We start from the raw sequence: 25,721 nt of genomic DNA on the forward strand, positions 1-25,721 counted from the left end.
CCGGGAGAACCGCAGGACAGAAGAGGGGAAACAGGTGCCACGCCAAGGACATGGCAGCAGCGAAAGACAGCCAGGCCCAAACAGCAGCGGCACAAACCCCAGGAACCAAAAGGTGAACTGCCACCGGAAACACACCCCGGGGGGACGCAAAGGAAAGGAAGAGCATGTGCCCAACTACACCAGCCAGAGAAGCCCACACCAGGCACCCCCAGGCGGCCCCAACCAGGAACAAACCAGGCCCGACCAAGCGGAACCCCAGAGACCAGACGAGAGCAGGAACGTCAGCAGAACCAGGAGGGGCGGCCAGGAAACACCGAAGCAAACCAAAGGCAAGCAAAGTGAGTGCCAGGGCAGGAGCAACCAAAGACAGAAGCACCCAGCAAGGAGGAGGCAAGCAGCCGGAGACAGGACCAACCAGCCAGACCCCCGAAGCAACCGAAGCACACAGAAGGCCCGGGGACAAACACCCGAAGCCCCAGGCCGGAGAAAAGGAGAACAGAACAGCTGCACATGAGGCAGCACGAGCAACCCTGGAACACAGAGAGGCCAACCCACAGAACGGGACGGAAGCCGGCCAAACAAAAACGCAAACCGGACCCGCAGGCCGAGGGTGAGAGCGCCCCAGAGAGCACCAGGCATGACACCAGGAAGTCCCAAGAGGAACCAGGCGCAGCCCAAGGGACGGGAGGATCAAAGCCAGGAACCAGGAGCCCCCGAGCAGCAACCCCGACCAACCACGCAGAAGCCAGGAAGCAGAGGTGAACACCCAGCACACCCAAGCGGAGCAGAAGCCACAACCAAACAGGCTGCCTGCAGTGGAGGCAAGGCCCCCCGAGAAAAGGCGGGCAGACAGACGGATCCAGCACACCCAAGGCCAGGCCACAACACCCTCACCGCGACATCCCGAGAAGCAGGGACTCATAGGGGCAGCAAAGGAAGCAGGGAAGACCCCGGCAGGCCAACAGGAACCCAGGGGAACCAGCAGGGCCCCCCATGCAGCCACCCAAGGAGCAGGAACACTGTCCCACCACCAGCCAGGGGCAGGGAGCCGCGGAGGAGCCCAGAGCAGGGATAACCAGAAGCGCACCCCAACAGGCCGCCTCTGAGGAAGCGAGAGGCGACCCCGACCCGCAGAGATAGCAGCAGGGAGCAGAAGGCAAGCAAGCAGGTCCGAGGCCCCGGGACAATACCGGCACCTCCACGAGCCACAGCCGCCAAAGGGAGCAGCAGAGCCCACAGCACCAGGATCCCTGCACAGCGCACAGCCCCCAGAGCACCCCAAAAGGAAGCACCTACAAGGCTAGAGAGCCAAATATGAGATACCCACGTGCCACAAGATGGAGACACCAACCCCTCCCCCTGCAGGAAACAAGGGAGGACTGGACAGGGGAGCAGGACCCCAACAGCAGAGAAAGTGGGGCATCCCACCCCGCCACGGAGAGCCACAACCAGGGTAACCCGACGACGCTGTCAAAACAGTGCTGAAAGCACCAGAGCCTGCACACCAAAAGGGCAAAACCCCACAGCAGGCAGGAACAGCGCACGACTGCCTGCACCATCAGGGGCCCGATGGACGGGCCACAGGAACCCCAAGGAACACTTCCAGAAAGCACGCACGGGGAGAGCACCAACTGCGAGCCACCGCACCGAGGCATCCGAAACACGAACCGGGCACCCCAGCACCAAAGACAGACGCCCCAGCCCACCGTAGCACAACCTGGGAGCAATGTCATGAAGGCAGATCCTCGTGCCGTGTCCAGCTGTGGGAAGCACCTGGAAGGAGGCAGCAACGGCCACCACAGGCCGGGGGAAGGAACCCGCCAAGTGGGGGCCACCAGACAACAAGGCACCCACCGCCACCGCACATCCAGAAAAGCCCTGCAGCCAAACACACCAGCAGCGCGGTAGCACCGCAGACCAGCACACAGGGGGTGGGCAACAGTAGGTAAACAGGCAGGGAAGTAAGAAAACTGGCAAGCGGCGCTCACACGGAGTGGGGGTTAATGCCAGGAACAAGGCCCCCACCCCAATCGCCATCACACCAGGAGACCGGCAGGAGCCCATCCAGCGCGGCACGTCTCACCTGGCCAAGCTCGGGAAGACGAACCCATGACCCGGAAGAAACCGGGAACTCCAGCCCCAGCCGCAAAGGACCGGGAGGTCATGCAGAGCAGGCAGGACACCGGCTCCAACAGAGGCCGACTCCCAGCAAGCCCGGCAGGCCAGGAGACAGTCCAGGGAACCCCGTGCCCGCACAGCCAGGCAGCCGGGCAGGGTGTGAAGAGAAGCACCGCCACTCCAGCCCAGCAGGAGCAGCACCAGCACAGTGAAGTCCATTCTGTCGACAGACAGAAAAAAGAACAGACGAGATGCTGGGTAAGTACTGTTTATGTACTCCCGGTGGGAGGGGCAGTATTAGGTTCCCAGCATTCCACTTGTTTTTTTCTGTCGGGAGATGGTTATCTCCACTTTGTAATGAATGGGATGAGGACATAAGGGACCTGGGGGTAATGGATGTTGGACAACATAAAAGAGAAATCATTTTTCTCTGGCCCACCTGTAAAAACAATTTTTTTTAGCATGTGTACCAGTTTATCAAAGTACGAGGGGTTGTAGAAGTGACTTCATGTAGTATTTCACACCTGATGACATCACAGGGTTGACCCCTTGTCCCACCCTTCCTCGCTCCACAGCCTCCTAAGTCAGAGTGGATGGGGGAAGGGCAAGGAGTGAAAACCAAAGAGACCGAACAGGACTCTCAACCTGCCCTTTCTATTCTGTTCCTGCCGCTGGCTGCATGAACCCTTACACGAAGGATAGCAAAGGCAGAGCCAGGCGTACCCAATGACAAGACAGTGGTAACAACTGCTAGTCCAACTTTATTAGCTTCATCCAATGGCATAGATTGCTTTTACAACACGATATTACCTTTTTCCGTGGAAAGCGCTACTTGCATTTTAGAAAATATGCACTTCTAATGCTTAAACGCCATTTTTTTAAAAAAAGTTTAAGATGCTTTATTGAAGATAAAACTTCATTTTAAGCGATTGATTTGTGCCCCCTGCTCTTCACTATTGGGCCCAAATTAGTCGGCAGCTCGTACTCCCAACGCTTTATTTCGCAGGCTGGTACAGGCGCCCTAAATCGCTGCATTCCCTTCATTCCTCGATGATTACTAATTTGGGCCCCTGAAGAAGAGCGACTTGCTCAAAATTCACTGGACTGCCTGTTCATCTTTGATGTCGATTGATCAGTGCTGAACGCCTGAAGATGAATTAAACTCTGACCTAAGTACCCATATGGATATATAAATAACATACATTTGGATAATCAACGTATGGCTTCATTTATCATTACAAGCTAATACAGTTAAAAAAATAAAAAAACTGCCAAACATATGGCGGCCTGATCAAAACCACAGTATGGTATGCTTTCTTGTGGCATAGCTTCTTTATCTCACAGCTATACTGAGGCGCAATTAGAGCCACATTTCGTGGGGGGTGGGGGTAGGGTCTAATTCTTCCAGCAACAGGTACAGTGGAGATGCAGGGGCTCCAAGAATGGGTGAAAAAACAACAAAGCCTTGTTAGCAAGTAAATGGTCTTTAAAAGACCTGCGAAGTACTCGGGTGCGGCTGCAAAAAGACAGACGGCAGACCAGCCAGCCTACAGCAGCTCACAAACCGTCTGTGTGTGTGCCCGGGAAGCTGTCTCATGACGGAGGCGGGGGGGGGGGGGGGGCTGAAGCCCTTTGAGCCCTATGGGCAGGGCACGAGTCGGGGGTACACGCGGGTGGACTGCGTTCACCCACTTTTTTCACAGGGTGGACACCGTCCACCTGCCAAGAAGTTGGGCCCCACTGAAAAAGATGCTGAATTCGTCCCGGCGTAATTTCCAAACACCGGGACACTTTCAGCAGCACCTGCACGTTGTTATTTTCTTTCCATCCGCAACAACGTGCAGGCGGGGACGGGATGGGGCTCTCTTATTTCTGACTCCTGCTGGGCCCATAACAAAGGCCGAATTTGAGGGGTGATCAGGCCTCCTTCTGTTTGAGTCTCCTGGCTGGCAGCAATCAGGAGCCTCACACCTAGAAGCAAATGCAGCAGAGGGGAAACAAAGGCTCACAGCTTGTTAGCACTTCACACATACTTAAGAGAGGCAGCTTTTACTTTTTTCAGGCTCTGTTTAGGAGATATGCATGCAGTGTAAGAACGTCAGATGTGTTGTTCTTTCCCAGTATTTGCACAAAATAAATAGCATTTATATAGCGATTACTACCCCTGAGGAGGCATTGTAATAATTTAAATATCATTATTTTCTTTTTTAAAGCACTATGGGTAGATGAAACTTTAGGCTGACAAAAGGCAACATTGGTGTATGTGAAGCTTACAAAAGTGTGAATCTTCTGCCTAAACCAGGAGGTGTGCAAGTATACACGAAATGTGCTCAAATGTACTCATGATAGACCTGCTAAACATATATGTTAGGGCTAAAGATCTGATGACACTTCTTGTGATGCCACTTCCTGTGATGTCACGTGCTGTAATGTCATGCGCCGTGATGTCACGCGCCGTGATGCCACGTGCCGTGATGACACTTTTAGTTTTAATTTTAATTAGTTAGGTTAGTCCCCCACTTCTGTTTTTAGGACTTGTGCCCTGCCTATGGGTGTTGCGCGCCTGCAGCTATACCACGCAAGAGATAGGTTTCCTACTTAGTGAGAGAGGACTCTTTGTGCTGCCTTTAAGGTTAATTTGCTTTCTGTACAGAGAAAGACAGTAACTCCCTTCAGCATCGTATCTGACCTCCCCCTACACACACGCGCGCGCACATACACACACGCATGCACACACGCGCACACACACACACACACACGTATGCACGCAGACACACACACTCAATATTTGTACATAATAATATATCATGGATAACTTTGTAATATGGTCCACTATTGCGATTGTTTTTAAATGTCCCCAGAACCTTAAAATGGCAATAAAGGACCACATTACCTATTACCTGTCATGTATTTTTCGAAGTATATGCTTTTTGGTGTAGTTAGTTTGAAAAATATCTTTTCCCAAAGTGCAGCTAACAATGGACACTGATTAGAATTGGAGGTCCTGATGTATCAAGATGCTGGTCGCAAAAATGGTTGCAATTTGCTAACAGGTCAGTTCGCAAAATTTCAACCACTATACCTGTGATTGATTTTCAAACAATCATTGGCCCAGCCAATATGTCTCACCTACGAGATGAGAGCTGTTGGCTTTGTCAATGTTTTTTAGCCTTGTTGCACAGCAGCGTGCTATGATGAGCCCAGCACTGGCCATCTCACTGGAAGGTGAGAAGATGGAAGGGTATACGTGGAGGGAGGGCATGTGAAGGCACATTACTGACAACAGAGAGTGTAGGAAGAAAACGCTATGACACAGCCAGCGCGGGCCATGTGACAGCACTTTTTTTCATTGTGGGGTGGGAGGCAACACTGAGGGAGGGGAAGGCAACACAGTGAATGTGATGACAACATGGAGGATGGGGGAAAGTGTCCTAGGACAGGGCCAGTGGTGTTCACAAGTGGGTGGAGGAGCCCAACATAGACAATGGGCGGATGGGTGGGTGGGGCAACATGAAAAATGAATGAGAACAAGCAGCAACATAGACAACAAAAGAAGGGTGGGTGGGGCAAGAAGCAACACAGACAATGGATGGAGGGGGCGGGTGGGGGCAAGCAGCAACAGGGGCATCGGAAGGAGGGAGGGCAGCTGGGGCAAGCAACAACACAGGCAAAGTAAGAAGGGAGAGATGGCGGACTACATAGTGGAGGGACGGGTGGCAGGTATGAGGAGAAACATGGACAACGGAGGGTGGGTTTGGGCAAGCAACACTGAGATCCGACGAAGGGAGGACGGGTGAGGGTAGGCAGCAACACAATTGAAGGAGGGAGGTCAGGTGAGGGCAAGCAGCAACATGGAAAACAGAAGGAGAGCGGGTGGGGGAAACAACACAGCAGCAAGGACAATGGACAGAGGATGGGTGGGGCATGCAGCAACATGGACAATGGAAGAAGGAAGGGTGGGTAGGGGCAAGCAGCAACACAGACAGTGGAAGGAGGGATGGTTGGTGGGACAAGCAGCAATAAGGACAACAGAAGGACGGAGGGTGGGAGGAAGCAAGAAACATCACTGATAACAGAAAAAGGGAGGATGTGTGGGGGCAAGAAAAAACAAGGTCAGTGGAAAGAGGGAGAGTAATGGTGGGAGCAAGAATGACAGCTATAGGTAGGCGGGCGCGAGGAACACGGAGGGGATACGCCCACAAGGGGGACACCTGAGAAGCCCTCATTCTTGTGGAGTGCTCAAACACAATAAAAAGGTGCACCTAAAAAAATTGAGCAGTTGGAGGACACAAGTAAAGCATCCATGCTCCAAAGGAGGGACAAACACCTGAAAAGGAAGGAAGCCTGTCGCATCTGACCAATAGAAACCAAGCAAAAAAGAGTGACAAGAAAGCCAATCAATGGTAAGCAATGGGTGGCCTCTAAGCCTGTTGTTAGAAACCAGAAGGTCTTGCAAGAGACAGAGCATGCGCTGTCTTAGGCGAGACCTAATAAGAAAACTTTTTTTTAAAGCAGCCCACTTTCCATAAAGGAAATGTGGCTGTTTTAAAAAAAATTTGAAAAGTTTCTGTGAGGACAGGCCAGGCCCTACGGACAAAGGACGTGTGCAGTAGAGGTTGGCTGACTGCCACGGATTAGTTGTTGTGTGTGGCCAGAGGCCAGACCCAGTAGCCAGCCCCTGCTGCACTCACCACTGAAAGCATCTACAACACTTCTTAAACCCTGATATGTTATCAAGACATGTAGATTGTTGCAGGATTGATCGAATCTCCCCTTCCTGGTTATTGCATGTGGGGATGAGTCCAAAGTGCTGGTCATCTCTGACTCACTTGTCTTGTTTTGATAGAACAAAATGTGTTCCTTAGGTCTCTGTTTAGCTTTTGAAATTGCTTCACCTATGTTGTTTGGAACATAGAAAACTGTGCATGGCAGGGGCGCAAGTTATAGTTACCTTAGGGCACGAGTTATAGTTAGATTGATATATTCACTGAAAAACCTAAATAGTGATGTTATATTTAAATGGAAATGTCTGTTAAATGATACCATTTTAAGCGGAAACAAATTGAAATGCGCCACTTCTAGTTTACTGAGTTAACAATAACTTTCAGGCCCTCCATGTTCTCCTTATGACCTCACATATTGCATCCTTCATGAGATGTTCAATGACATAATTAATTACATTAATGATGACATCATTGATGATATAGCATATAATAATTGCATTATTCACTGGAGAAACGCTTACCTCACTCGGAAAGGATTTCCCATCAACAGTGTGCTCCGATCCCTGGTTACGCTCAGTACCCCAGTGGAAATGAAATTGTTTCAGTCGGTAGGGAACTTCAAGTGGACCCCCACTTATCACTGGAAAAGACAAGAAGATTTTTTTAAAACAAAATGGCGCCCAGACTTAAAACTAATCAGGCTGCACTGAAGAGTACCTTGCAAGAACTTGGACTATAATCTCGCAATTTAAATGCAAGATGAGCATAGATTGTGGCACTGCACTGACTGACTAGGGCTTCAATATGAGGTCCTGCAATCTCCACTATTAACTTTGCCCTCTACAGTTACTGATCCTCACAGTGCTAATAACTCTTGGGTGTAGAGGTACCTGGAATTACAAGAAGTACGCCGAGGCTACCATCAGACATGAGAAATTACCTGGGGAATCTGTAATTCCAGTCTGATTCCCCTGGCAATTCTTCCTTTTCCCTGGCATCTCACTCTGAAACTTGCAGTGGAATCTGTAGATGAATCACCTCAGATTTGTGAAGTTACTGTCGCTGTTGTGATCCTGGTTAGGTTAGTAACTCCTATTATTTAAGGCCACAGAGGGTGTAAGCCCAAAAGGCAAGCTTCAAAGGAGAAACGGCCTTTTGAAAGCAAATGGTAGACACCTATGAGAGGGGCTTCTCTTTTGTCCTGATTACTAGGGCACTTGGAAGCATCCCGCCAGTATGTTAAATTGATCTGCATAAAGTATTTTTCCATGCCATTTGTGGGCAATGTTAACTAAAGCAGAACTCGGATTAAAGTTTTATCTCTAAAAAAAGCATACTGTAACAATGTCAATGTTAAAGTCAGTGTTTTCTCCACTTTATCGCTTTCTTACACTGCCCAAATTCGTATTTTTTCACTTTTTAAGCAGCGAAAAGGACAAGCCAATTTTTTTTCCTGCTGCTTTGCGTTTCGGACTAACTTTACCTCAATGGCGAAGACACCTATTACCTGGGGGGGGGGGGCTTCTTTTGGTCCTGCTGCCCCGCAGTGGGCCCTCAGACCATTGGACGCTTTGAATGTCGCAGCTCAATCGTGCTCCTCCTTTTAGCGGGCCTGTTGACTGCCAGCCTCCCACTCAACCCCGCCCTCCGGTAGGGGTTTGTCGCAGGCCCCTTAGCGGTCGGGCTTCGCCTCCCTGGCCCACTTGCTATTCCATTCGTCCGACTTTCTTTTTTGTTTTTAACCCCAACATTTGCTCTTTTTCTGCTCTGCCCCACCCTCCACTCTTGCCACTGCTCACTGGTGTCAACATCTTCCTTCTTCCACCCCCTTCCGTTCCTCTTCCACCCCTTCCTGTTGCGTTCTTTTAAAAAGAATATGAACAATTGTTACTTACCTGTAAACAGGTGGTTCTCCAGTATTGGTGTCTTTCATAGATTCACATGCTTGAATATTCCCCGTCGTCGGAGTGGGAGTCCCACGGTAAATAAAATAGCAATATATATATATAGCAAAATATATACATAAGTAATTACATAATTAGCGTATATAGGTGTAAAAACACACATAGTGTACCTATAAGAGAAAAACTCCATAGGAATACAATGGAGAGAGACAAAAGACCTTTGTAGTCTATCTCTGTCATTATGTAAGTCCGAACTCCAGCCAATCAGGCGTCAGCCCCTCTCTAGAACCTTCTCCTCAGAGCTTCTCACCTCAGATTTTCGTAGCACAAGAGTGACTGTAAAGTGCATGAGGAGAAGAGAGCCTCTGAAGGGAGGAGGGAGGATCGCATGTGAATCTATGAAAGACACCAATACTGGAGAACCACCTGTTTACAGGTAAGTAACAATTGTTCTTCTCCAGTATTAGGGTGTCTTTCATAGATTCACATGCTTGAATATAGAATAGCTAGCAGTAACAATCACCATTGTTTCCATGCCAAAATAGATTCAAAATATAAAGATAATCAATCTTCTTATGCATAAAAACAGTATCGAACAACTGTAACATTGTAAATGCATAATATATATAAATGGAAACAATATGGAGGTGGGAGGAAGAGGCTCACCTTACTTAAAAAGATTGCGCAGCACTGCCTGTCCCACTGCAGCATCCTCCTCGCTTAAAGTTGCCAAGCAGTAGTGCTTAGTAAACGTGTGTCTGGTCGACCACGTAGCTGCTCTGCAGATGTGTTGCAAAGATACTCCAGCAAATAAGGCAGTAGATGATGAGACTGCCCTAGTGGAGTGTGCCCTCACTGGAGACTGCAGAGGCTTATTTGCCCTTTGGTGACAGAAGACAATAGCTGCCGAGATCCAGCGTGCAATCGTTGGTTTAGTAACCTGACGTCCTTTATGACAGCGTCCATATGCTATAAAAAGTTGATCGGATTTCCTGAAAGAAGCTGTCTTACTGATGTAGAACATTAGACACCGCTTGACGTCCAAAGAATGTAATCTTTGTTCTGCAGGTGTCTGAGGATTGGCAAAAAAGGTCTTTAATATTACTGGCTCATTAATATGAAAGTCAGTAGGCACCTTGGGTAGAAATGATGGATTGGTGCGTAATACTACAGCATCCGGTTTGAACTGTAGGAACGGAGGTTTGATGGTAAAAGCATGGATGTCACTGACACGACGTGAAGACGTTAGTGCCAGAAGTAGGGCTACTTTCCAAGTGAGATATTTTAGGTCGGCCTTGTGAATGGGCTCGAACGGAGGTCTCATCAATTGCGCTAACACAACGTTGAGGTGCCACAAAGGAGGAGGACGCCGAACTGGCGGAAATTTTCGGAATAAGCCTTTAAAGAATTGGCGGATTATTCTTGAGGAGCAAAGGGAACTTGATCCATCTTGCCGGAAACGGGAAATAGCTGCTAGAAAAACCCGTAGGGTTGCATGAGACAGTCCAGAACTGGCTAGGTGCAGGAAGAATGGTAGCAATTGCTCTGCCGTGGAATGTATCGGATGGACTCCGTTAGCAGCACACCAATGGCAGAATCTTTTCCATTTGAACTTGTACGTCCTGATTGTAGAGGGTGCTCTTGCCTGGGCCAAAATATCCCTACAATCCTGCGGGATGTCTAGGTGGGCGAACTCATGGTGTTCAGGTTCCAGGCCGATAAGCTCAGTGAGGAGGGATTTGGATGACAAATTCTCCCTTCGCTCATTGTGAGCAGATCCGTCCGATGTTGCAGGAGGATTGGTTGGCATTGGGACAGGAGGAGCAGTTCTGAGAACCACGCTTGCCGTGGCCAGCGCGGAGCTATTAGGATCAGGTGGCAAGGTTGTCTCCTCATCTTCCAAAGAACCCGAGGTATGAGGGGTATTGGAGGAAAGGCGTACGCAAATAGATTGCACCAGTTCATCAAAAGGGCATTCCCTTGTGATTCCTTGTGGGGATGCCAGCTTGCGTAATTTCGGCATTTCCGGTTCTCCGGCGTAGCAAAGAGATCGAGTTGCGGACGACCCCATAGTTGGAATATCCTCTCTAGAGTGGGTTGGTGTAACTCCCACTCGTGGGTCGACGAGGAGGACCTGCTCAGGGAATCCGCTAGGACATTGGATACTCCTGGCAGGTGTACTGCCGTAATCATGATCTGATGACTGAGAGACCAGTCCCAAATTCTTTGAGCTAACCTGGAGAGACTTGGGGATTTTGTTCCGCCCTGTTTGTTCACATAGTGCATACAGGTTGTGTTGTCTGTCTGTATTAGCACTGACTCTCCTTGGAGCAAAGGTAGAAATGATTTTAGAGCCAGAAAAATCGCCATCAGCTCCAACTTGTTGATGTGCCAAGATCTTTGATGTGTTGACCATCTTCCCTTCACAGAGAGATTCTCCAAATGTGCGCCCCATCCCTCCAATGAGGCGTCTGTTGTGAGTGTCCTGTCCGGTGGCAGCGACAGAAAGGACATGCCTTCCGTCAAGTTGGCTGGAATTGTCCACCATGCGAGTGCTGACTTCATTTGATCTGTGACACATATCATGTCGTGGAAAGATCCCGTTACCTGACGCCACTGAGCATCCAGAGCTTCCTGGATAGGACGTGTCCTCAGCCGGCAATGAGGGATCAAGGCAATGGATGATGATGCCATTCCCAGAAACGATTTTAACAGTCTCACAGAAACTGACTCTTTTGATCTGATCAGACACACCAGTCGCAGCATCTTCTGTAGATGCTCCTGGGAGAGAAACGCCTTTGCTGACACAGTTTCCAGAGTTGCTCCCAGAAAATCTCTTTGTTGGTACGGATGAAGTTGGGATTTTTCCGCATTTACGGACAGGCCTAAAGAGCGAAACACGTTCTGGCACAGAAGAGTGTGTTGTCGCAGGTGAGTGCTTGACTGAGATTTCAGGAGAAAATCGTCCAGGTATGGAAATATTTGCACTCCCTGGAGTCGCAAAAACGCTATTACTGGAGCTAGTACCTTCGTGAACACTCGAGGGGCCGAGCGCAGGCCAAATGGTAACACTTTGAATTGGTAATCGTGTTGACCCACTCGAAAACGCAGGAACTTTCGATGCCGCTGTAAAATAGGGATATGAAAATAGGCATCCTGGAGATCTATTGTCGCCAGAAAATCTTCCTGCAAGAGTAAGCGCAAGATGTCTACTAGCGTCATCATACGGAAGGATTGGCTCTTTATATATTTGTTTAGTGCCCTTAGATCGAGGATGGGCCTCCACTCTCCGTTTTTCTTTGTGATCAGAAAGAACCGGGAATAAAAACCTTTTCCCTTCTGAGACACTGGTACCAATTCTATAGCTCCTTTTTGCCTTAAAAGTCGAACTTGATGCAACAGTTCTTTCATGTGAGCTGGTGGCGGTCCGGAGGGTGGTGTGGGAGGAGGGAATTTGGTGAATTCTAAGGCGTGTCCCTTTTTTACAGTGTCCAAAACCCAACAGTCCCTTGAGATGGAGGACCATTGGGAAAAGAACAGAGAGATTCGACCTCCAACCTTGTCCGTCTGGTAAGAGTCACTGTCTCTTTGACGCGGTTCCTCTGTATGAGGATTTTCCTCTATATGACTTGGAGGTTTGCTGTCGTGATGCCTGCTGTTGCTGGCCATAAGAGTAACGGTTGGATCCTTGATTGTAAGGTTTGTATTGTTTATTGTCTCTTCGAAAACTTGAGGAGGTGCCGCGTCCGCGTGCACCACGAAAATTACTTCTCTGAAATTGAAGGTTTCCTAACGATCTAGCTGTCTCTGTATCCTTCTTTATGGACTGTAGAGCTTCATCGACGTGGCTTCCAAATAACGACTCGCCGTCATATGCCATGTTAAGGATCATGGACTGAACCTCCTGCCGAAAGGATGTCGATCTTAACCATCCTTGCCTACGCAGAACAGCCGCTCCGGCAAGCTGACGGAATCCCATGCAGGCGATGTCTACTGCACAATCGATTATTTCCGCCGATGCCGCTTCTCCCTCTTGGAGCAATTTCATTGCCTCCACCTTAGATGGCTCTGGCAACTCCTGAACCACATCTGAAATATCAGCCCATACTTGTCTGTCATATGGTCCCAAGATGGCCAAGGCATTAGCTGCTCTAACCACAGTAGAGGCCATAGAAGAGAATTTACGCCCTATGGCATCCATCCGACGTCCGTCACGATCCGGAGGTGAGGTGATAGAAGATGCAGGATTTTTCGCCTTACGTTGCGCTGCCTGCGTAACGACAGACTCAGGTTTAGCCTGACCCGTGAGGCATGCTGGGGTTCCTATTGGTGCCTTATATTTCTTTTCTAATCGAGGCACCTGTGCTGGCAAGGTATTCGGTGTCTGCATTAATTTCTTGCCTTCTTCCCAAATAAACTCAACTATGGGAATAGCATGAGTCTGTTTGTAAGGTTGATTCTTGAAATCATAAAGGAAGCAATCTTCCTCCCTGCGCTCCGTTGTTAATTTAAAACGGTGTGATGCCCTTTCCATCAGTTGGTGAAAATTGACTATGTCCACTGGAGGTGAATCCCCTGTTACTACCTGTGAGGGGGATGGTGTTTGTGCCTGGTAATTGTCCCACTCCGCCATATCGTCATTGTCATCCACATCCCCATCATCATCTGGGATTTCACCCTCTTCTGTGTCCTGAGGGCCTTCCTCTACAGGCTCATAGTGAGGCAACAACCTTTCCGGAACCTGTCTTGGAGGTACAGGCGGCATCTGAGGAGCAGGATTTACAATAGGTACCGGTGGAATAATTGCCGGAATCACCGGGGCTGACGGAACCTCTGAACGTTGAGGGGATAGAGGGAACCGTTGGTTGTAGTCGTCCAACATGCGTTGGAGGTTAGTAATGAGCGACAAAGGAAGAGTCGCCGTTTTATGCTCCGGAGGGGCCTGGTGTATGTAAACCGGATCTTCATCCTCACTGCTGACATCCTGGCATTTAATAACTAAGTCGGACGGACTTTGTGCCGTTCCAAAAGACTCCGGTAACCCCTCGGACTCCTGATCAGAATCCGTAGCGAATAAAGGTGAGGGCGGCTGTGCATCTCCCACAGGAATATTGTGTTCCTGGCTATCCGGGCCCACAGTAGGAGGTAATGGTGTCCAAGAAACTCCAGTTAAAGATGAAGCCGACGCTGAAGTTACTCTTGTTTTCTGGGTAGACGCAACGCTGCTTATTCGTACCCTTACGAATGTCTGTGGAGATGTCGTCGTCGACGGAGCCGTCGTCGACGGAATGATGGTCGACGGAATTATCGTCGACGGAGTCTGTGGCAACAAAATCGATGTTGTCGGATCCGCCGTCGACGAAGCCGCCGTCGACGGGGCCACCGTCGACGGGGCCACCGTCGACGGAGCCACCGTCGACGGGGCCGCTGCCGATGGAGCCGTCGTCGAGGTCTTCGTCGACAAGGCTTTCGTCGACGGAACCACCGTCGACAGTGTCGTCGACGGGATCTTCTTTTTCTTCGTCGACGGAGTGGGCGTCGACGAGCTCGACGACGTCTTCGTCGACGACACAATCTTCGTCGACGGAACCTTTACCTTTTTCGTCGACGTCGAAGTAATGGGCAAAACAGAAGTCACCGCCCTCGAAGAACTGATGGTAATCGTCGGAGTCACCGTCGACGAGGTAGAAACAGCAGATCTCGTCGTCGGGGGTATCGTCGACGAGGCGGACAATCTTTTCCCTGAGGAATGGGAAGTAGACGCCTCAGCAGCCTGAGAACAGTGTCCCTTAGGCGACAAAGCAGTAGGTGAGACAGCAGAAGTGGCAGCTGTCAGAGTCAAAGATAGCTTCTTTTTCTTCAGGAAAGGAGATGGTAACTCCTGCACACTACTGCGCTTAGAGGCTGGTTGAGAACGACCAGAAAAGAGACTTTCAACATCAGAGAGTGGGTTATCTTTATCCTTCAGTCTCTGTAGCCATAATAACAGGCGGCCTTCTCTGTCCTTTAGAGTTTTTGTAGAAAAAGTTCTTCAAAATTTACATTTTGCTACTTCATGGTCTGGGTATAAACAGTAAATACACTTACTGTGTGGGTCCTCAGAAAATAAACGCAGCTTTCCACACGAAGAACATGGTCTAAACAAAGATTTCTTACTAGAAGACATCCTCACTGACAAAAACTGAGCAGAGCTCAGGGAGACTCCCTGTCACACGACGTGCGGTAGAAAATCTGAGGTGAGAAGCTCTGAGGAGAAGGTTCTAGAGAGGGGCTGACGCCTGATTGGCTGGAGTTCGGACTTACATAATGACAGAGATAGACTACAAAGGTCTTTTGTCTCTCTCCATTGTATTCCTATGGAGTTTTTCTCTTATAGGTACACTATGTGTGTTTTTACACCTATATACGCTAATTATGTAATTACTTATGTATATATTTTGCTATATATATATATTGCTATTTTATTTACCGTGGGACTCCCACTCCGACGACGGGGAATATTCAAGCATGTGAATCTATGAAAGACACCCTAATACTGGAGAAATATTGTGCTTTCACGCATAGGTTTTAATATACTTCTATGGTAAAAAAAAACTTAAATGGCTTCTGTAATGTGCACGTGCACACATCATCATACGGCGACCTGTGCCACACCACCGCCCCGCTCCAGGACTGTCAAACAGGGCCACCACCTGCCCGCCAGATTACAAGTTTTTCATGATCAGGCAGGCAGGCGGAGTGGCAGTCCTGTGGCGGTGCCTTTCAAAGCCACCAATGTATGCCTTAAAAAGGCACCACCACAGCGTGTTCCAGCATGGCATGGACTGTGAAGTTCATGCTGTGCTGGTCCTGGAGGTGCATGCACACAGGGGGGCACAAAATGTGACACCCTGCATGAACCCCCATGGACTACCAGCAGTATAATGGAGGAAAAACCTCCATGACTGCTGGGGGTCCTGAAACTCGTAATATGCATGGCGGTGCTGCAGTGGCATCACCAGCATATTTTGAGCCCCTGACCGCAGGGAAATGCCAGGGAACATGGTTCCCTGGCGGTTGTGGCGGTGCAATGGCGGCCCGACCGCAAAAGTTGTAATACAGCAGTCGGACCATCAGTGCGAAGGTGGATGGACCACCACCACTGTGAGTCCGGCAGTCCTCAGATCACCGGACTCGTAATCAGGCCCTAAGACTGGATAGTTGAGGAGGTAACACAGATATGTGTAGAGGAGCTCCTTGGTGATAGAAGGAGGAACCACAGGATGTGGTACAAACAGAGATCAACAAAGGGGTGGGGTCCATGGTCCTCAAATCAAGACATCGGACCTGGAGGGTTCATTGTTGAGGAAGGTCGATGCAGGAACCAGGGAGGGATGGGATTGGAACTCAGGCAGAGCGGGAGAAGCGGTGTCTAGAAAGACCCCAAGAAACAACGATCTGTCCCTTCCTATTGGAGGCAAGCGGAAGGAAATGGGTTTATATTAGGAAGCATTATAGTTGGCGGAGAGGCCCCTCTCCCCTGGAACTGGACAAAAAGAAAGGCAATACATGGAATTGAGGTTCTAAGAGTCAATTTCCCAATAGATATTTAGGTGAATTTCGGTAGAGAAGGAAACCTCATGAAAGTGCCTAATGGCATCATTCAATGCTAATGTCAACATTTGCAACGAAGAACTTCATCTCTCAGCATTGACAGACCAAGATACAAACTAAGGATGACTCTCTCAGTGTAGATGTTTCATGAGTTTATGGACAATATACATAAAAGGCATAAGGATGAAGCGTATAAAGCCAGCTCAGACTTCAATCACCAATTGATGTTTGGAAAATACAGTGCCATAGTGATGTCTCCACCTTGCTTCTTAGTCGATATATATAAGCGCATGTGTAAGTGAGCCAACGGGGAATGATAGGCTTATCTTCAGACCCCAGAAGCAGTTTAAATCTAAATTACATACATTGCTGTCCCGCCTGTTTCAGTCCACATTATGCATGTTTGCTTGAACTTAGTGTTTACTGTAAATAAAGTGTATTGTTTTCTCTGCTCTAAGTCGTAATGAAAAGAGATCATTGTAAGTTGTTTTAAAGGTCAACACTTGAGTCAAGAAGATGACCCCTAAAGGTTCATGGCGTCACAAGATGCCATGCTCACTGATCCCTGCCCTCTTCCTGCTCCTTTTGACTCCCCCCACCCCTCTACTTTCTGACCAGACACTCTCCAGTGAGACCTCAGGCTCTTGGGGAAGATCCCTTTGTACAAAAGATCCTTTCTGAGTCCCTCGGTTTCGTCCCTCATCGTCCTCTCTGCAGATTTTGCTCATCACTCATGTCCCCTCTCAGGGGTTTGAGGCGTCCTTCGTGATTATAAAATAAAGGACTACACAAATAACCTGCTTAAAGGGGCCTTATTTAGGACCTGCACTTGAGCCCCCCTCAGTTCACAACATATTCTACATGTGACTTGTCTCATGAGCAGGCTCAAAGGAGCTTGTTGTGTCTAAACTGGGAGCCCTTACAGGCACGGAGAAGCCTGACTCAGCAGGCAGGCCACAGGTCACCGTCGCCAAGATGATATTTGCTATACCCACTTTTGTTGCCTGTTTGTGTGGAAACTCACTTTCATTTTAGCCTTGGAGTACGATTCCACTGTTATGAAGGTTTATAAGAAGAGCAGGCCACAGGGAATCAAGGTATAATACTATTCTATTTTTTGGGGTTTCCCCATCTGTGACACGTTGTTGATATACTTCTTGAGAAGTTTGCCTCCACCCAGCTAGTCCCTATGTCATACTACACTGGACTGCCCTGCTCCTCCCCACACTTCCTGTGGAGTCCCTGTGGTAGGAAGCAGCGTCCAGTGTCTTGGCTGTGGACCTATAAGGATTCTATCCACATAACTTTTGTGTCCTCATTAAAAATTGACACCAAGGAGTTCTGGCCTAACAGCTGAGCCGACCTTCGAACCGGGAAACCAGATTTGAATCCCAGCTTCAGCTCAACATCCTGTGATTCTGGGCAAATCACAATCTCCTCATGCTTAAGAATGTGTAACCTTCAGCTCTCATGTAGAGTGCTATATTACACCAGGGCCAAATGTGCGCTATATAAAACTGCAAAAATAAAGTAATCACTGGGAGGAGATGTGGCATTGTGGCAAGGGCTGCTGACTTTGGAACTAGGGAACAAGGTTTGAATCCTAGTTTAGACTCACCATCCTGTGATTCTGGGCAAATCACAATGTCCCTGTGCCTTAATATTACATATGTGTAACATTATGGGGCCATATTATGTATACGGTGCACTTTCCTTGTTTGCATCACAGCACACCTTTCAATGCGCTAGGCGCAAACCGGGACAGTGCGCTGTTTTACAAAGAATGGTCTGACCCCAGGGCAGCTGCAAACTCGTGATGCCTTGGTGGCAGCACATTCAAGTGAAATACGGAGCAGCTGCTTCAAAGTCACTCCATGTTTCACAGTGCAGGCGGCATGCTGAGAGAGAACCCCTTGCAGGCGGGTGCAGAAAGTGACTGCATCCAACTGCAGTGGGATGTGTGGGGGTCCGTGGGACCCCCTTTTCTCCCCTCCAGCAGGCTGATTTTAGGAGCTATCTTTTTGTGGCGCACATTCAATGCACCTCCTAAGGGCATGTTTTCCTCTGCGCCCACGTCCCTAAAATGGCACAGGCATAGAGGCAAAGTGATTCCCTAATTTGCATGGGGGGATGTATGACGTAACAACGCGTGTGTTTACAACGCGTGCAGTTACATCGCGGTTTTTACAACGAACCGATGTAACCACGCAATGCCATTACAACGCAAGTCTTTACATCGACTTGCGCTAGATGGCGTGCTAACATTAGAAAAGCGTAATTTACTATTCCAACTCCAGTCCACTTAACAGTAGGGAAGGTGTTGGGATAGTAAACTACACTATTTGTAATGTTAGCACGCCATCTAGCGCAAGTCGATGTAAAGACTTGCGTTGTAATGGCATCGCGTGGTTACATCGCGTTCGTTGTAAAATCCGCGATGTAACTGCACGCGTTGTCAAAGTTTCGTTGTAAAGGTTGTTCCCTGCATGGGGCCATGCTCCTATGGAAATGATGGAATTCCCTCTCATGATATCGCTGGTGCTGTATTACAGAAGTGGACAAACGTGCATCTGCCTCCCCTTCTGTTATACCATTGTGGCCGGGGGGGGCGCCTTTAGCGGGCGCACACACCCATTGCATCCCCAGGGCACAACGTATAATAAGGTTCCAGGTGCTCATGTAACATGCTTTAAAGCCCTCGGGACAGGTTTGTGCTACATAAAACTGCCAAAAAACAATCCGTGTTCAAATACCTCAAACAGTCAATATACTGCTACTTTCCAGGTTTTCCAGATCACGGATACTGTCTTTGTGAGTCTACCATGTAATCTGCACCTCCTCGACATCCCCCTCCCACTCCCACCCCCCCCCCCCCCCCGTGGGAATATTGCTCTTTACCCGAGTGGCTCAATGGCTTATTATAGTGTCTCCCCACCACACACATTGCATCAGTTCTGATTACTGTAATTCCTTATTGCCCTCCAGAGTCAGCCTTTTCTCGAGCATGCTTTCTATTAGCATGGCTAAGCACCACCACTTACATGTCTAGCAATCCTCAGCCTTAATTTGTGGTTTGAGGGCCTAAGGGAACAATTGTGGTGAAGAGATGGCGACCATATTGGAGGCTGATTGCGCATTTACGAACAACACCAGTGCTCAAAACACGACTAATAAATACCTGCAGCTATTAGGGTTGCCACCTGGTAGGCGAAAAAGAATGTGTCTAACAATTTCAGCATTTTTTAATAACATGGTAAATACCGGTCCAGTGCAACCCTGCCGCCTGTCATTCACACGACAAAATACTTGAACCCATGGAGCGTTATAAATTACGCCATCCGTTTAGTTTCATCTCTCAGACATTTCAGACACCAAAACCGCACACCCATAGGTCACTGAGGACACCACCACCCCACCAGAGGCAGATCAGTACACAATGTCCAAAACACAGGCTGAGGCTGCGATCAGGCAGAATTCAAATGGCAAATTTGCAAGTTAAAAATCATGGTATGGCATCGTTGGTGAAAAATCAAACATTCACTACGCGAAAGCCATTCTAACTACTTATTGAGATGTACTGCTCATTACTCACCACCTTCCTTATACAGCTGTAGTGAATATGATGAGATGTATCAGTGGGTTTTACCCTTTCTGTGTCTATGGGAAAATGCGTTTGTACATGTGACCCTTAATGTGTTTTTTAGTATTCTCACTGTATATTACATGGCTATAAAAGCACAGAAAGGCACGTAGAGACGTGAGAGTTTTATAACTAGCTAATGGTAATGTGAAGTGCACTTGCTAATGGTAATATGATGGGCACAATGTCAGAAGAGTCGCAAGTGTCTCCCTGGATAGGATCTGGGCTAGGAGCAGAAGTGAGTGAAGTTGCATAGTGATTTCCACTTGTAGTATGTGTAAATTCATGATAGTTGCAAGTTTTACGAATGAACCACAATAGAGGGGAGTGGAGAGGAACTGTTCAAATCAGTCCAGCGCACAACCTCCCTGGAATGTCAAATCGAATTGGTGTGCTGTTCCGCTGTGCGACCAAGAGCTTAACTCAACCTGTGGTACACTAGTATCCACAGATCTCGGGGGATCCTTATTTCAAGGCGGCAATAGCCCTCACCCATCTAGGTGGCATGCCTCATCATCGGGCTTGCTACTCACTGGGTCGGCACTGCAATATCCAGCAGGCTCCCAAATACGGGGGCTCTTTGTCAGAGATCTTTTTTTCTCTCGCCCTGGCTCGGTATTAGTCAGAACTCAGATCGCTGCCCTAATTTGGGTGCCTTTAAGAGTAGATGATTGTAGGAAGGTGGATTATTATGTAGTGATGCTGGTTAAGCTTCACTATGCAATACTGTCACAATACCCCAAATATGGTCCTTGGATTCAAAATAACAAATCCTTAGCTTAGTCCTGGTAGAGTGGCAAAGAGCAGTTAGGCTTTTTTGGAGGAACATGGAGCACCAACATGGAAAATAGGTAATTGACACGACTTTAAAGAAATCGGACACCAATATATAAAAATAAAGCAGATTTATATAGAAATTAAGACACCAAAACGAAGTCAGCCGGATAAGTATAACCGGTGTTATGGATTTTAGAATCAAAATTAAATCAGAGCAGGACAATATTGCAAAATGTTATCATTACGGTCAATGGGAAAAAGAACTAGTGGCAATCGGTCACTTGCAGGTCTAGTTGCATAGAACCCAAGCAAGGTAAAGGTGATACAGGTCCCAGGAACAAGCCATGCCAGTCAGTTTGATTTTAACTGGCTCGAGAAGCCTGGATGTACAGCTATCCTGGCTGTCCTTGATGCTGAAGGGGGAGATGCAGGGGAGCTGATTTTACCACTTACACAGTGTTGGTGGGGAACAGGGTGCAAAATGTCAACAACAAAGTCACTGCTGATGTCAGATGAAGGTTTTGCGGTGTGTTCCCTCGACGTGCAGCATCGAGTAAAAGTGGTGGTTGCCAGATTGGCTACCAACAAGACTTGGCAGCGGTAAGCTCAACAAGAAGATATTTCAACATCTGGGGAAAAACGGTAGCCACCATAAACGTGCTGGAGGTCAGGACTACGCTCCCCACAATGCACTGGACCATCTACTTTTGAGGGACTGATGGCCAGCGATTCTTTAGTTTTGGTATGTTGTTTTTATCTGCTGTGTGCAAGGGACTAGTGCTACTAGTGCAGGGCAATCTGGAGTTGCCATTGGCACTCGAACGGGGTCCCTCTGTCTGTGGGAGCCCTGGGCTTTGGTCCGGGATGGGTCGAAGTCATGCAGTGCCAGGAAGGTTGCCACAGGTGCAGAGTATCATGCCTTTGCTTTGTTCAGATCCTCTTGTGTCAGAAGCAGGTGTCTTCTTTCACCTGTATTACTAATCAGTTGGGAATTTCGGTACTGGTGTAAGGGACGGCCCTTAAATCCTAGATTTAGAGGTTTTACGTGTGTGGGTGCCAGTGGCCAATAGCCTACTAGCCCCAACGGCCAAGCCGTTTGTAAGATTCATGAAAGATGACTCCAGAAGCAGATGTGGTAAAGTAGAAGTAGGTTTAATCTTCAGAGATCCCATCCATGCAGTCTCCAGATAGCAACAGCAGTTACTGTCTGAACCACAACATAGAACACCATGACATCAAGAATGACATAGTAACATTCTGAAGTTAATACCCAATGATAATGGAAGGCACCTCATATGCCATGTCCATGTATCCATGACATACTACACACCTCCCCTCGTCACACAAAATTTACCAATCCAAAGCATCAAACAAAATATGCATCAACAGTGAATAACACACATTACAGATTTAAATAACCATTTTACCATAAAACAAACAAAATATGCATCTACAGTAATCAACATTATTTACTTACACATAGTCTAGTAAATAAGATGGTTTCTTGCAAACCCTGGTTGACACACGACGCCTAGAATATGCATTTACAGTGATCAACATTATTTACTTACACATAGTCTAGTAAATAAGATGGTTTCTTGCAAACCCTGGTTGACACACGATGCCTAGTATTTTCTGATGAATCAGGATTAACTATAACATCCTCACCATGACACCCATTTAACCTTCCTTTTACCACTACGACCCTATTCAAGTTCCAAATCCTATGATCCTGAGTCTTAATTGCATTTTTAAAAACCTTCACAACCCTCATAGGTTTCATGAACTTGGAAGTAGAATTACCCATCAACCCAGGACGTTTAATCATTACCAAATCACCCACACTGACCTTAGTTATCTTCACACTTTTTTTTTTATCAAAGTAAACCTTTCTTGCATTGCTTTTCCCTTCTTCTCTCGTCTGAATCATGTTCTTATCACACTCCTTTTCTTTACCTTTATCCAATTCATAATTGTTGACCCACGTTGGTTCTACATTAGTATTGGGAATTCTCCCACGAAACAACAAAAAGGGAGTTTTACCCGTAGTTGAATGAGGAGATAATCTATACTCCTCTATTTTTTTTAAAACCTCATCTTTCCAGTTTAGTGACATAGATTTTGACAACGCAATGGTCTCCTTGATTACCCTATTAAATCTCTCCACCATCCCGTTAGTCTCGGGATGATAGAGAGAGCACAACTTGTGAGAAATACCCTTGGAAGCAAAAAAACTTCTCATGTCATTGGACACAAATTGCACCCCATTGTCCGTTAAAATGGAGTTGGGAATGCCCTCTTTTGAGAATAAATTCTTCAAACATTTAATAATGTGACTTGAGTCAACACTTGACAAAAAGAAAATCTCTGGCCAACGTGAAAACATATCAATCACCACCAACACAAATGATTGAGATCCATTAGAATGAATGGGACCCAGGATATCCATGGCAACATCTTGCCACGGATTCAAAGGACGTCTCCTTACCACCATGGGCTGGACACGCGTACACTTCGACTTTTCACTCAATGTACATGTTACACAATCACGGATAGCACGTTCCACCTCCAAGTCCATGCCCGGCCACCAATATGACATCCTCAAGCGCTCCTTTGACTTAGTAATGCCAGTATGAGAAGAATGTACCAAATCTATAAGTTCTTTCCTAAGACTGGAAGGAGGAATCAATCTAGTTCCCCTAAACAACAGATTATTATCTGTTGATAACTCATTACGTACCGCCCAAAACTTCCTGGAATCAAGAGACCCAATTTTGTTACTGGACCAGCCCTTCCTAACTAGATCCATGACTTCATTCAATACACTATCCATAGACATTTCACTGCTCCATCTCTCCTCGCTAATGATACTCTGATCAACAACGCACACCAATTCTTCTGAATCTTCCCTATCATCCTCTTCCACAACTTTCCTAGGCGTGAGACGTGACAATACATCAGCCACATTGTTTTCCACACCTGGTATATACTTTATGTCAAAACTAAACTCTTGCAATCCTATCACCCACCTAGTGATTCTGCTAGATATCAAGTCTAGCCCCTTTTTGCTGAATATCTCCACCAGCGGCTTGTGATCTGTCCTCACTTCAAAATTAATACCCCAAAGGAACTTCTTCAACTTCTTAACCGCCCAGTACACCGCAAGTGATTCCCGTTCTACCACGGAATACCTTGTTTCAGGATCTTTAAGGCTACGTGACAAACACATGACCGTGTACATGCCACCCTCGCCCTGTTGTTGCAGAACCGCACCTAAACCCTTCTCACTTGCATCCGTGATAAGAACAGGTTTGATCCTGGGATTAAAACTTGCAAGCGAAGGAGCAGACTTAAGTTTACTCTTAATCTCTACAAATTCCTGCTCACAGTCTTCCGTCCACTGAAAATCCACACCTTTCTTAAGTAAATGCCTCATGTTCACTGTGTAACTAGCAAAGTTCCTCACGAATTTCGAGTAATACTCAACTACTCCTAGGAACTTCATGAGTTCACTTTTAGTAGAAGGAGAAGACATCTCTTGAATCGTGTTAATCAGGTTCTCTTTAGGTTTTACACCATCACCCGTAATGTTATGACCTAAATAATCAATGGATTTAGTCCTAAACTTGCACTTTTCTGCTTTTACAGTTAAGTTGTGTTCATCTAACCTTTTCAAAGCAGACCTCAAACGAGCATCATGTTGACTAGAATCCTCCCCAAAAACTAAGATATCATCTTGATACACATAAATACCAGGTAGACCTTTTAATAGATTCTCCATAACTCTCTGAAAAACAGAAGAAGCCGACACTAGCCCAAATGGCATTCGTTTGAATCTAAAAGTGCCAAACGGCGTTATAAAGGCAGTGTATTCCCTACACGAGTCCTCCAGTTCGATTTGGTGATAAGCCGAGGTCAGGTCAATCGTGCTAAACACTTTAGCTCCCCCCAAAAGAGACATTAACTCATTGATGTTAGGTAAGGGATATTTGTCAATAATCACACATTTATTAAGTTGTCTCAAGTCTATGCAGAGTCTCAGATCTCCATTAGGTTTGCGAGCTGCCACAACCGGAGCCAACCACTCAGTCCCTTCGACCTCTTCAATGATGCCACCCTTCTTTAACTTTTTAATCTCTTCATGCATATCATCTCTCACCGAAAGAGGTACATTTCTCACCTTGCAACATACGGGAATAGCATCTCTCTTGAGTAATATTTTATGCTTGTAACCTTTGAGACATCCCAATTCTTTTTTAAATACATTAGGATACTCTTTCCTAAGACAATCCACAAAGTTGAAATCCACATTGACATGTGCCACCCTTCCAATGGAGTGTACATCCTCTTTTAATTGGATAGGAGGGACGCTGTTAGGATCCAGAAAGACCCCAAGTTCACCTTGGTGTATCCAGCTTATAATGCTGTCCCCTTTTTTAGACACGTAAATCTTGCCTGAAATTAATCTCCCTTTGTATTCAATTAACCCTACAAAGTAGCCATGTAATTTGATAGGCTCGCCACCATAAGCCAATGGCTTTATATCTGGCTTTAACAGATTAACCTTACTCTTTAAATTGTTCATAAAGAAATCACTGGACACAATCGTGATTTTCGCCCCCGAATCGAATAAGACATTGGTTTTTTTCCCATCAACCAAAATCTCATCAAACGGAGAATCCCTTTTCTTCTCCCCAGTAACCACTTGTACAACAATTTGACCACACTCATATTCCTCGGAATTTAGCTCATCGAAATTTTCTTCCGTCACATGAACTTCCTTCACATTTGGTGCATTCCTACTGTTACACAAAGCAGTAAAATGGCCTTTCTTTTTACACTTCGAACACACAGATGCAAGGGCCGGACACTTAGGATTATTTGCTAAATGTCCTAACTTCCCACATCTAAAGCACTTGCTATTAACCCACTTCTGACTAGTCTTCTCTTTTGTCGATATAAACC

The 25,721-nt window shown here is 47.2% G+C and overlaps 1 protein-coding gene across 1 annotated transcript in view; it reads right to left on the minus strand.

Moving 5' to 3' along the window:
• The window catches only part of CA7 (carbonic anhydrase 7), a 162,988-nt gene that overhangs the window by 57,039 nt on the left and 80,228 nt on the right, over positions 1-25,721 (minus strand). Inside the window, exon 3 of the mRNA XM_085639495.1 lies at positions 7,364-7,482. Within this exon, the coding sequence (XP_085495621.1) occupies positions 7,364-7,482 (119 nt within the window). The remainder of the gene's footprint in view (positions 1-7,363; positions 7,483-25,721) is intronic.

Source organism: Triturus cristatus, chromosome 12 (assembly GCF_964204655.1).
Source record: "Triturus cristatus chromosome 12, aTriCri1.1, whole genome shotgun sequence".
Taxonomy (NCBI): domain Eukaryota; kingdom Metazoa; phylum Chordata; class Amphibia; order Caudata; family Salamandridae; genus Triturus; species Triturus cristatus.